At 39.5% G+C, this 13,524-nt stretch overlaps 1 protein-coding gene across 3 annotated transcripts; it reads right to left on the reverse strand.

The window, feature by feature from the left end:
- Positions 1-2,443: 2,443 nt before the first annotated feature.
- LOC107385723 (uncharacterized) lies at positions 2,444-12,223 on the reverse strand. 3 transcript variants are annotated; one of them, XM_070554457.1, is made up of 7 exons: positions 11,936-12,223; positions 10,087-10,151; positions 7,347-8,573; positions 6,104-7,128; positions 5,116-5,271; positions 4,241-4,333; positions 2,444-3,756 (listed from the first exon to the last, which is right to left on the reverse strand). In XM_070554457.1, exons 4-7 carry the CDS (start codon positions 7,118-7,120, stop codon positions 3,430-3,432), a joined length of 1,593 nt encoding a protein of 530 aa, XP_070410558.1. In that variant the 5' UTR covers positions 7,121-7,128; positions 7,347-8,573; positions 10,087-10,151; positions 11,936-12,223; the 3' UTR covers positions 2,444-3,429. The 3 variants fall into 3 exon arrangements, with proteins under 3 accessions (XP_070410558.1, XP_070410559.1, XP_070410560.1); XM_070554458.1 differs by having other exon boundaries at positions 7,347-7,427; positions 8,472-8,573; positions 10,087-12,223; XM_070554459.1 differs by having other exon boundaries at positions 7,347-7,427; positions 10,087-12,223.
- Between the last annotated feature and the right edge of the window lie 1,301 nt (positions 12,224-13,524).

The following is a 13,524-nucleotide window of genomic DNA, read 5'->3' on the forward strand; positions in this document are numbered from 1 at the left end:
CTCTAGTTGTTTTGAACTCTTGTGAATGTTTTTTGGAACCTCGATTAATATTAGGATTTTTGTCTGGATTACTCACCTCAGGTTGGCTTCATCTCTGGATTTCTACCCAACCCTGCGAGGATCTCACGCCGGTTCGTTTCCTGGTTCACCATCACCCGCTCAGCCGACCCGCTCTCCACCACGTCTCCGCTCCCTCTCCAACTCCAACCTCTCATCTCAGAACACAACACGTTTTCACTCCCAGCGCGTCAAAAACAAACGCTTGGTCAGCCACCCTCCACGTCAGACCCCTGACGCCAAAAGTGCCCTTTTTCGTTACTTATGTGCGAAAAGGGGTTTTCCCTTATTTGACTGCAGATCCCAATGCAGCGTTACACTGACGCGATGGGATGTCCGCAGCCAGGGCACCAAACAAGCTCATTGTACCTCACCTTAACCTTATCCTCTAGTTATTTAACCTTCCCCTCACCCCTATCCTAACCTTAACCATCTTGCCAGCGAACACGTTAGTGATGTGTCGATCGCTCTAAAAGCCGGCTCTATGAAGTGAACGGCGGGAGCCGCCTCCTGATTGGTCGAGTTTGGACCAAGCCAACGCGAGGGGGAGGTTTCAACTACCAAGGTGGAGGTTAAAAGTAGAGGGTATTTGTAACCTCCCCCTAGCCAGATGGTATGTTCTAACATTCCCCTTGGGCGGCAAATACGAAAATTCACAGTCAGACTCTGACTGTCAGAGTCTGAATACAGGGGAAACAGACGCTTGATCACAGTGAGAGTAACGTTTTAGGTAGCAAGAGGGTTAAGGTTAGGATGAGGGAGAGGGGAAGGTTATAAATAGTGAAACGTTAAGGTTTAGGTGCGGTTAAACGAGGTGGTTCGGTGCCGCATCGGTTAAATGAGCTGGTTCGGTGCCGCATTTAAGGTTTAGGTGCGGTTAAACGAGCTGGTTCGGTGCCGCATCAGCGGATATCTAATCACGACGGTTTTACGCTGCATTGGGATCTGCAGTTACAAAAGGGGAAAACCCCTTTTCGCACATAAGTAACGAAAAAGGGCACTTTTGGCGTCTGGGGTCTGACGTGGAGGGTGGCTTACCAAGCGTTTGTTTCCGACGCTTAGGGTGTGCGAATGTGTTGTAGAACAACATCTCTCACACTCTCGGACCACTCATATTCACTCCTGGACATTACCCCGGGTCATCCCCTCCCTAGCTCTCCTGAACTTCCGTACCGTAAGTTCCTCCTACAAACACCCCACCTTGGACTACAAATCCCAATACTCACCTCTGTTGCTTTCCCTCTAGACGCCGCTTCCTGTTTGCCCATCCGCTGGACTTCCAGTGCGCCCGTAGTTCTCCGTTTTAATAAAGATTATTATTTTTTCCTTTAACTCGTCTCCATCTCCTGATTCAGCATGTCTTGTGTTAGACATTTGCCCCAGAACATGACAAATGAACAGCTGAGGTACTCACTGCAACAGATGTCGGTAAATGAGGCAGTCCACTGCTGAAGAAGGCAAAAAGACATAATTTTTTTCTAAATAAAGGACTCAAATACATCTGTCTTCTCCTGATTCTAATGAGTGCCCAAGTCTAAATAGTCCAAAATTGATGCAAAAGCCATTTCGAACGAGCTGTACCCATGTTGTTCTGCTCTGTCCCATCATCCCTCCCACCAAACCAATAGAGCACCTTGATTGGCCTACAAACCAATAGAGTGCTGTGATTGGCCCACCATTGTGGACCAATCACAGCACTCTATTGGTTTGAAACCCTGATAGAGAGCTGTGATTGGCCCTCCACAATGCTGCTAAGGGGCAGTGGAAGTTTCACTGGCACATTTCTACACTCTAAGAAATAAAACGTTGGATTTAATTGACAAAGTTAAGGCAATCTTTTCCACAAAACTTGGTCAATTAAACATAAATCAATATGGTTGTTGTCTGCAATTTCAATGGTGATGTATACCAGAAGTGAAATTGTTATATAAAAGCAACAGCTTTCCTTTCATTGTCACTATTTAACACCATTAATTTGAATTTAAACACTTTGTTCATTGTATTAACTGTATTGCTTTAGGTTCAATTGACAATATTAATTTTAATTTAATGGCACCATTTACATTGTGCTTTGGACCTAATTAATTTGATTAATTATGATTTAATGAATAGTTTCATCTATATGCTAAATGTTTAGGTATCATCAAAACAAGTCTAGAAAAATTCCTGAGTTGTCATCTATACATTGTAATTAGGTGTTTGGAACTTAAGAGGTCTTCAGCAAAAGGTCCAAAACTTAACTACAGTACAGGTGACAACTCAAGAACCGTTTTACACTTGCTCACATGTTACCATTTATAACATTCAAGATCCTTGACCTACAATAGAAAACTCTTTTACACCAAAGCTTACATAAAGTGTCAATGCAAAAAGAAAAAAAAAAGGGTGCTGCACCAACAACTTTATTAACGATAAGCAAGGCAAAGCTTCTACAGGGAACAACACCGCATAAGGCAATATTAAATGGAGCAACATTGGAAGCAACATTTAAGTTTTAACAAAGTGACACTGTAGTGTGCCGTAGGATGCCGAATTCAATACATTTGATTATAGTCAGATCTGCAGATCTATCACAGCAATCCAATTACATAAAATACTTAAATGACACAAAAAGGTTAATCTGGACGATTTAGTCCCCAGTTCCAAAAATCAGATTCAGAACTATAACTTTGGTATTTCTAACAAAAAAAAAAAAATGCATGTAGCAAATCTCACAACATTCTTAATACTAGGCCCAAAAATCCAGCACTTCATTTGAGTACAGGTGACAACCTTTCACATTTTTGTGCACACATACTTTAACATTTATAAAACTCAATATCCTTGACCTGCAATGGAAACTTGGTACACCAGAGCTAAAACTAAGTATAAATACAAGAGAAAAAAATTGTGTTGCTTTAACAACTTGAACAATAGCTTTCAATGAGCCAAAGCTTAAACATGGAAAAAACACTGCATAATGCAACATTAAATGAAGTGCCTAAAACAAAATGTAAACATTTGAAACAACTTTCCAGTTTCAACCAAGTGACAGTGCAGTGTAGTAGTTGTAGGTCTGCAATGGCTACAGTCTGCAGAATTACCACAGTAACTCAAACTGCAGAAATGTTAAAGTGAAACAACAACAACAACAAAAATCAATCTGGGTAATTTTGTCCCCAGTTTAAAAAAACTCAGTTTCTGAAATGTGTTTTCTTTTCCACAATCAAAAGAAAAATGGCATTCAGTAAATCTCTTAAACATTAAAAGTGCTGAAAAAATATTTACAAACAAGGATCAACATATATGTATTTATAAACTTTTAAACTGTAACATTTTTACTCTGCAAGAAAACAGAGCACTTATTTTGGGGGACATTTTTTTTTAGAAGAGTCATTGTGTCTCCTTTTGGCAGAGTTTGTTCTTCAGCACTTGGATTTTGTTAGACAGTTTTTTGTCTTCCAGGCCCATGAGCACCTTCTGGAAGAACTCAAATGTGTAGCGAAGTGGCTTTGGGTAACTCAGATTGAGGCAATAGATTAGCCCAAACAAAAGTGCACACCCGCTCGCCACATCGTGAAGATCCTGCAAGACGGTGCATCTCTCGATAATGATGCCAACATCTTCAAGGGAGTCATCAGGCTGTGCTCCTTCGTGGATTATTTTATAAACACCCAAATCCATCCTCTCGAGCTCATCAGCTTCCATCACGTTGCAATCCTGAAAAGGATAGAAATATATTAAATCTGTTGTATTTTGGTCATCGCAACATCTATCTATTCACTCCATTTTAGTTAAAATGGTACACACTACCCTAATTACACATATCCTTGAATGAGACTGAGAAGAACAGACCAAAGAAAGATGTGGATTTAAGACTATCACCAAATAAAGACCAAGAAGAAGATACATGAAACATGGAGAGGGCAGAAGGAGAATGCATCAATAATATTATCAATATTCTGCTGACCAGGGTTATTTTCTTTAGTTTCGCATAAAACAATTTAGGTGAATGGAAAGAAAATCCTAGTAGTTCCCATGCACTTTACTGTTGTAAGCTAATTTAAAGAAAACTGATTGCTGCCAGATCAGGAGAATACCTGGGCTTGTTTAGAAAATACATTTTTCAACTTACAAAACTCTGGGAATTATGACAGTCAAAATTTTACTGAGGGGTGGAATATCCTTTTAAAAATGAACTTACCATGTACTCTTTGATGAGATTTTCAGGGTTCTCATTCAGGTATATAATCACAGCTTTAAGGATGCATTCACGCTTCACTTCGATTCGGGAACTCTAAACAAAACGACACATGCAGAGCAATTACTTTTTTGAAGTTTTTAGAGACCCCCACAGAACTCAAGTCAATTTTTATTATTGTTTAACCAATTCATAATTTTTTCTAAGTAATTTTAAACATGCTTTTTGCAAGCAAGTACTATTTTGTGTTAGAGAATGAGAAGCTTACCAATTCATTCCCATAAAGATTTTAAGTTTAGAGTCCAATTACACTGATTGCGATACATTGGGTTGCGGGAAATGCAGCTTTAGCATGGTGTACCACCCAAAAGAAGGAAGAAAAGTGTTGTTGCTTAGGAGTGTTGTTCAAAGGAATCAAAAACATTTTGATGGATATTTCCAAAAATTAATGACAAAAACTACACTGTCACGTTAATATGAGGTATGCGGGCTACCTCCACAGTTGCAGTATTTATACCTAGTTTGAGTGAAGAAAAAATAATCTATTGTGTCACTGAGTTGTGGCGAAATGTGAAATGTCCTCTGCCTTTGTCTTTTCTCAGTGTAGCTAATTATTCCTTTGGACAATTAATGAGTAACAAAAAAAGGAAAGAGCTGCAATGCCAGCAGCGGCACTTATGGCCTCTAGGGGCATGAGTTACTTAGCTCTGCTTTGTGTCAGGACCAAATCCAGAATATAAGCCAAAAGCGAGATGAGGAGGAGGAGAGAACAAGCATAAAATAACCCAAGAAAGTTAAAAATACAGGTTCATAACCAGACCTGAGATCAACCTGCAACTAATCTATTAGTTACAGAACATTTTAACAAGACAGAATACCTGTGAAATTGCAGACAACGCTGCTGTGATCTGCCGTGCTGTTTCCCCTCCTTTTTTTCGTAGAATCTTCATCAACTGGTTAGAGTACTGGTCAAGACTTCTCATGAATGTGGACAGCAGTGGAACTGTGGTGATTCGGGTGAACTCCGCATTGATCTACAAAGTTCAAAAATAAAATTTTTTTAATTGTTCAGCTAAAAACAGGACTAAATCAGACCAAACCTGATCTAATACCAGACAAAAAGTTCTGGTGCTGTCCAGGTTTGATTTAAAGAAAGAAAAAGGGGGAAAAAAATCGATTCATCAGATGGGAATTTGCCAAAATCAATTACGAAAAAAAAATATTTTTTAATAGACAGAAAAGTTATTCCAATATGCCACCCAAAACATTTATAGATGGACTGGCACAATCAGGTGGCTGCAAAAGAGTGCCTCACGCATGCAGTACGATTTTGCACTTTAGTTGTAAAATGAAACTGACGTGTATCATGATAAAATAGAGTATTAGAGAAATATATAAATCAAGAATGAAAAGAGCAAAAAAACAAAAACAAAAAAACAACTTGATTGTTTTGCTTTGATGTAGTTATTTATCTAAGGTGGAAAGTTTTTTTTTTTTTGGTTTGTCTGTTTTGGCTTTGTTTTATGCTTCCGAGCCCTGTGTACAGTAGCTGCATGCAAAAAGATCTTTTGTTAAAAGGGTTGGCGTAATAAGCAAATGCTTCAGCCAATACCTTTTGATTAGCCTTGTCTCATGCTTTCTTGCTTTGTGATAATCTTTATTCTGTCTTCACTGAGATATTTGAATGCTAATCAATAAAATAAAATCAAATGTTAGCAAAGTTTTCCCAAAATTTTTCATTCCACTGGTGATGCCTTTCTCACAACACAACTAAGCTGAAAAGACATCAGCTCGGTGACATCACCTTTGTAGCAGTACTTTTCTGTTCACGACCAGTTTTAAACCAGGACTCAAACTCATACATACCTCGGGTACTTTGAAGAGGGCCGGCCATCTGCTCTTGAACTCTGCGATGAATGGCATCTCTTCAATCACCTCTCTTCTTCTGTGTGCAAACGTCTTATCCATCTTTATTTTGATTATTTGATCGTTGTTTGTTTTCTTCACCTCAATCAGTAGTGCTTGTCGTTCTTCCTCCAGACTTTTGTTTGTTTCTCCTGCAGGGTATTGTGGTAAAAAGTTCACTTCTGCTTTCCGTGGCTTTTTGACGTTGTTTCGACGTGGACTCTCCTCTCGTTCTCTCTTGTGTTGTAGAGTGTTTATTGCCACCTCTGGGCACCCTATGTTTCTCAGTGTTGTCCGGTAATTGGCCATTTTGTATTTTAGGCTTACTTTCCAGCCTTCACAGCCAGTCACAGATCCGTTCTCTTTGAGAAAGGGATATTTTTGAATTAACGCTTTAGCGACATCATCAATATCTCCACTTGATGGATAAACTTTGTATTTTGCAATTTCTGATGCTAACATATCTAATATGTCAGATTTGAGTTTTGGGCTCGGGTCTAAGAGAGTCCCATTGTTTTCATATTCTTGCTGGGCTCTGTGTAACTGAAAATCCACATCAAAACTAAACGTTGGTATTGGAAAGTTTAAGGGCCATTTCCGCACGCGAAGAGATGAACAAGAGGAACTGGAGTCTGAGGAGGAAAGGATGTCAGTGTCTGGCAAGGATGGCGCATTAAACTGTGGTAATGTCTCTCTGGAGACAGCTGTGGGTGCTGTGGTGGGCACAGTGGACGGCTCAGAGTTTTGAGTGTAAATTACTTTGATTGTACTCTTGTCTTTAATGTCCCCAGTTGTGGTTAGATTCATGTATTCATTGTCAAACTCAACATCTCTATATTGAAGCCTGAAATCTTCAGTCAATCCAAACTGTCTTTGTATTTCCTCTTTTAAAATGTCCACTGAACCAGGGATTCCAGAAGGAAGCACCAACTTGGATGAATTGTCCACTCCAAGTATCACCCTCAAAGTAGCAGCCATTCTTCAAGCTGAAAAACAAGACCAGTGTATAGATTATCCTTAGGGATTTTTTTTAAGAAATACTGTCCAGCAGACAATATTTCTAAATACATACATAGATAATTCCTGGATCATGAAACACTACTCAATAGTCTAAAAAACATGACAGTTTTATTTGTATTAAACTTACTTGTTGCCACAAATGTTTGTTTACCGAACAATGAGTGAAAAAAAATAAAACAATTACCAATGTGAATATGTCTTTTTAAGGTGACCATCCGCAAGTGTCCAACTTCATAGTCGCATAGGGGGTATGGGTCGGCCAACTCTGTCATGGATACAACAACAACATCTGTTGTTGTTTGTAGGTGAAAAGCCCTATAGTGCTCCATGTACCATGAATTTAGTCTTTTCAGAATAAGGAGGGTCTCTTTTTTAATAATGCACAAATGTTGAATTTCACAGAAATCTGGTAGACCACCACATGATCCGTGCACAACAATCATCCCCTTTTTGTACTGAATATTGTTCACAAAACCGCCAGTGGCTAAGTTAACAGCAGTCACGTCTGGATGTTTGTTAGTGATACTTTTCACAACATTGTCTTTAAGGACATCCAACGGCACTTCTGTCACGCGAGTAACATCTGTAGAGTTTTCATCATCAGGACAAAGCATTCTATATGCAACCATTAACTGATGTTTACGAGCTAAAGAGCCGGCTATGTTTCTGAAGCTTTTGATGTTCCGAACAGCCTGTTTGAAGAAACTATGCTTGGCCTCAAATCTCATCGTCCATAACGACACAAGAGGACCGAAACATTTGATCATTTCTGCATAGTGCTCAATAAAGTGGTGTTTAGGCATCAGTTTTTGGTTAGGAAATAGTTGTTGGTAACGCTTTCGGTGCTCTGAGACCTTACATTCCAAATATGCAACAGATTGAAGACTGTGAACAGGAGCTACTACAAGCTCGACAATATCTTTTAAGTCTAAAATAACCAGCCAGGCTGGTTCATTAGCAGGGACATTTGGCCCAATGATAAAAGGAAGCAAGCGAATAAGACACCAGTTTTCATGTGCGTTACCCCCAAGAGAACGTCTCTTCTTCTTACTTACAGCTTTTGATAACACAGTGGGGCGATTAGTTTTATCTCCTTCCTTGTAAGGAAAAGAACGAATACGATTGTTCAGTTGTTCGAGAGAAAAATACTTTTTTGACACAAGATGGTCAATACACTGGGCCAACTCGACAGGAACAATTCCTTCAAAGAAATCGTGCACAATGTCGGGAGGGTAACCAGTAACAACATTAAAATACGAGAGGTTATCCGTTAAAACACACGATTTTCTTACACCTAAACAGTTCACACCTTGTTCTTGAGCAGTCTTGACATGAAGCCGATGATTTTCCTTTGTTCTTCGTTCAAATGATCCTGTCTTTACCTCACACGTATTTATATCAGAAAGCTGGGCTGTACAGAAACGACAAAAATAATTAGCTGAAAAATTCTCCACAAATCCTCCAAGCCCATGGGCCCCCAGATTATCAGCAACGACACACTGAACTGTACCCTTGATAAATGAACCAAGGAGGGGCACGAATAAACCTTGCTTCTCAAGTCTGACTAAATCACGCAGCAGAGGCTCAAGTACTTTTTCATAACCGAAAGATTTAATTAATTCACTTTTACACAACAGTGCCAAGTAGATTGAAGAAAGGGCTGAGCTGCAACCAGAAGGCAAGTTGCCCAGAATCCAATAAACCGCACAAAGTTTATGTTTTTTTCTAGATGTTCCTAGTGGGTTGCACACTTCAAAATCATCAATATATAGGCATAATGAAATTCTGAGCTCTTCACTTGAAAAAAAAATATTGTTCTTCTGATTCTCACCGTCCTGAAAACATGTAAGCAGTTGTGAATTTGAGTGACTCCTTTTATAGTTTTCAACTAGCTTTCCAACAATATCTTCACGTTGAAGTAACTGCTCCAATAACTTTAGCAGTGGAATATATTGAAAGTTTTTTTTTTGTTGTTTCCTCTAGAACATATTCCTCTGGCTCAACAACATTAAACTTTTCATAGTAAAACTTCTTGCGCTTAAATGTTGTTTCAAGTGACCCTCCTTTTGCAATACTTCTAAGTAGTGGATTTCCAGTGTATAATGCAGTGCACAACTCATTCACTAGCGATGAACTAACCTCAATATTATGCTCCTTGAGAACGGCCAAAGTTAAGCTATTTGTTAAGGGTAAAGCAGAAGTAGTGAATAGAAAATGTAGCCCCTCGAGTAAATTGTCAATTGCTGATGTTGGTACATGTGAAAAGACCTCCAACTTTAACAAAACCAAGGCAAGGTTTTTAACTACAGCTTCCTCCAAATTTTCACCAACTACACCAGCTTCACAATCCAAGTCAGGGGGCCCTTCATCTGCAGACTCCTCAGAAAGATCATTATTACTTGTAAATTCAGTTCTTTTCACTATTTCATTTTTGAAATCTCTGAGCGTGCATGAAGAATGTTTTCTACTCTTGTGTGTCTGGAAAGTACCATACACATTAGTTTTGAAAGAACAATTTTGATAAACACAATCTACTGTCTCCAACCTCTTGAGATGTTTATTAATATGGAGGAAGTATTCTCTGCTTGTTGGTATGTGGCTTTCAGGACAAGAAGGACAAGTCAATATAACACGTTCTACAGTGTGAGAGGGCTTAGCACCATGTGTACGACTTAGATGAGTCCTAAGACCACCCCATGTTTTGAAAGTACAAGGGCAATGACTGTAAATGCACGGATATGAGCGTCTCAGACCAAGAATCGAGTGTTTAAGTCTCAAGTGTTTTAGAATTTGGTACCTTTTAGATACACTTAAAGAGCAAAGCTTACAACACCACATTCATAACCTGAAAGACCAAATAAGAGAATTCAAAATTTAAAATTGTGTATTAAGGAAAAAGTAAATAATATGAAAGCATTTGGTACCTTCAACATGCACTTTTGGAGCACAGCTCAAATCTCTGCAGCTCCAAAATTCCACAACCAGCAACCTCAGAGAAAAAGAAAACAAGAAAAAATTAATTGTGTACAGTGAGACACATGCAAAGGGGTAGCACAGAGACGATCTAAACTTAAGAACACTCCTGTTTCTTTTAAAATGTATTAATAATACAAGCTAAATTTCAAATGCTCCAAAATTTCTATTACTCATTTCATAAATCTGTTCCTGTGAGCAGGGTTACCATTATATGCCGGAGCAGCCCAGTCTGTGAACATGACCCACTTGCCCCCCAAAATAAAATCAAGTATGGGTGGTTAATGCTCCTTTTGTGTTGGTTTGTGCTGGTAAAATCATCGTTTGTATCGCTACAGGTGTCAAAGATATTACACTTTTATGTAATAGGTCATTCAGAGTTCACGCCCCTGTGCTAACCCGAATCACATGATGTATCCAGTTTTGTCCTTGCCACAAGTGAACAACTTCGCTATGTCCGAATCTGGAAACATAGCCTTGAAAACTTCAGCCAAGTTTTCATTTGAGTTCAGGGAATGGTGTTTTTCCGCTGTGTGGAGACACTATTAACACCTCAGCATGCAGCGTCGCTGTGCTGCCCAGAGCCACTCTGATAACGGCTGCAGAAGATGAGGAAGCAGAGACAGACCGGCTCTAGGTGCGACTGTCGATCGTGGAGCGACGTTACGTTGGGACTATGTTGTGGTGGTTCAACACGATTTCCACAGAAGCTAGCGATGGGTAGCTGCCGCTCTCGGCGGCTAGCAGCAGCTTTGTGGCTAGCACAACACATGTGCGACTTTAAGGAGTTTATGCCCATTGACACGAAACTTATTTAATTCTTGCATATCGTACAGTATGCCTCCCTCACGCTCCCCTCGACTGGCTGCAGCCATTCTTTGAAATCCAGGATATCCAGCCAGGACGCTGCAAACTTGCACTTCCCCATTTTCGTTGTGCGTTCACGTTCACCAACATTCTCTTCCGTCTTAACATTTAGGTGCGTTCGTAATATGCACCGGGAACACCAGAGCGTTCTTTGCACTTTTGAGCTTCCACCCCGTCCACCCTGGTGCTCTGAGAGAAAAACACCCACAACAGCTTAGTTTTTTTTTTTTCATCTTTTATGCTCCCTCCCTCGGTTCCTTAAAAAATAAAACTAAAACAAACTGTTGGCTAATTCAGAAAAAAATCTCAAAATTTAAGACTTTATAAAGCCGTGATAAGACTTTAATACTTTTAAGGGTCTTAATTTTTCCGAAATTGATTTATCACCTTTTAATACTTTTCAAGACTCCACGGATTTTGGCCGGGGGCTGGTGAACTCTGAATGACCTATTAAATAAAAGTGCAATATCTTTGACACCGAAGCGATAGAAACGATGATTTTACCAGCACAAACCGAAACAAACGAAGCACTAACCACCCAGTATACTTGATTTTATTTTTGGGGGCAATTGGGGGTCACCTTCAGAGGTCTCTTTGAGACTCACTGCAAACTACCAGCTCGCGGTTCTCTTCAGTGAAACAGACGAGTATGGACTCAACAACAATCACTGCACATGTATCCCAATTCTTGTTCGGGCTAACGTTGATAGAGCAATAAAACAAATAAAATAAGTGTGCTATTCGGAGTTCGAATGAAATTTTAAATGCAGATGTGCAGTAACGTTGAATATGCTAATGAATGTTTCCAATGCTAGCAAAATGCTACAACCTACAGAACACATACGGCCCACATATTCACCGGAAAAATATACGCCATACATTATCACAAAGTACTAGTTAAATTATATTCTATTAAAAATAGGAAGAAATTACCTTAACTCCAACGGATGAATCGTGATTAATCCCTCTTTCCAGACACGAGGCCAAAGAACAGTATGGCGTAGATGAAGAAGGTCAATGCGCCTGCGCGAAGATTTTTTTTTCCCATTCTCTGCGCATGCTCAGAAAGGATGTGGAAAGGGCTCTTTGGATTGAATTAAAAGTGTTCAATAAATTGGAAACATCAATATTATTTAACATTAGAACGGTTTACAATTAATTAAATGAAATTTAAAAATATTAATTACACCCTTAAGATTAAAAATTTTAAGTATATTGAACATAAAACTATGAATTAATTTTTAAAAAGCCCATGTTTCATTTCTTAGAGTGTAGACCAGACTTTGCAAAACAAGAGTTTGGTCTACATCAATTGGGTTTGAAGAATGAGCTCATTCAGTCATGATCTGGACCAGAAGTGGATTGACAGCAAGCCAAGTACAGATATCCTGAAACATAAGAGAAAACACGGTAAACTTAACATGTGAAAAACCTAACTCTAGGAGGACTTTTTCATTACAAGCTACTTTACTTGAAGTACCTTCCAGGCTAATACGTTGCACACTGAGGTTCATTCTGTTACTTTAACAGGTTTTAACAGGATTAACAGGACTGAATGAACGGTAATGGAAAAGTGACTAATGTTTAAATGACTTGATGCCATTGCTTTAACAGGCTGATGAAGCCATTGATGGTTGTGTGAAAAAGGCTAAAGACAATCAATAAAAATGAAAGAAAGAAAGAGGAGAAGGAGGCATAGAAGTGACCAAGGCTGTGACGACATGTTATTTTCAGAACTGTGGCTCAGTTTTATTCTGCTACACATTTGAGGAAAATCCCTTTTGAGTTTCCCACTGTGGGATCAATAAAGAATATTTCTATTCTATTCTATTATTTCTCATCTAATAAATTGCCTCCCTATTCACTCCTTTAAAAATAGCGTACACTCACTCACACACACATACACACACACACACACACACACACACACACACACACACACACACACACACAACAGTGTAGTCTTGTACACATTCTTCTCCTGCTGCAGGAATCTTGACAGATCCTCTCTGACAGACAGACAGGAAGATCAGAGCATGGTGAGTGATGGAGAGGGAGGCAGAGGGATAAGGAACAGAGGGGTGAGGAATAACCGTCAAATCAATGACAGAATACAGGTGTGTGGGTTTGCCAGACAACTGTTCAACTGTCTCCACTCCCTCCGGCATCCAACCCTATCAGCCTACTCCACCATCATTGGCCGCCACTCTCAAAAAGTCTGCCAGAAAGCTTCTGCTGGGAATTGAGAAATGGTAAATCTAAGAGGGGAGGGAAAGAACAGGCCAGGGGGAGGAAGGCGTGTTTGACAAAGAGTGTGAAAGCAAGGGCTCATCTTCAGCAACATCCCTCCCTCTGTTGCTAATATTTGGCTGGACTTTGAGTTGGTAGCCTCCCTCATGACTTATTTTCTGTAAGGTCAGACTGAGAGAAAGGCTGGAACAGGAAAGTACACCATATGAGGTGGCCAAGAGAGGTAATAGCCAACCCAGAAAACAGAAAGGATTTACTCTGGAATTACCTGT

This window comes from Nothobranchius furzeri, chromosome 9, assembly GCF_043380555.1.
Source record: "Nothobranchius furzeri strain GRZ-AD chromosome 9, NfurGRZ-RIMD1, whole genome shotgun sequence".
Taxonomy (NCBI): Eukaryota; Metazoa; Chordata; class Actinopteri; order Cyprinodontiformes; family Nothobranchiidae; genus Nothobranchius; species Nothobranchius furzeri.

What these genes read in the sequence shown, in the direction of transcription:
- LOC107385723 (XM_070554457.1), bottom strand. Translation starts at nt 7,120, where the DNA reads ATGGCTGCTACTTTGAGGGTGATACTTGGAGTGGACAATTCATCCAAG. An exon ending in CCCTCTTCAAAGTACCCGAG is followed by an intron (nt 5,272 to 6,103) that starts GTATGTATGAGT and finishes TGAACTTTGTAG; the next exon opens with ATCAATGCGGAGTTCACCCG. An exon ending in CGTTGTCTGCAATTTCACAG is followed by an intron (nt 4,334 to 5,115) that starts GTATTCTGTCTT and finishes CGTTTTGTTTAG; the next exon opens with AGTTCCCGAATCGAAGTGAA.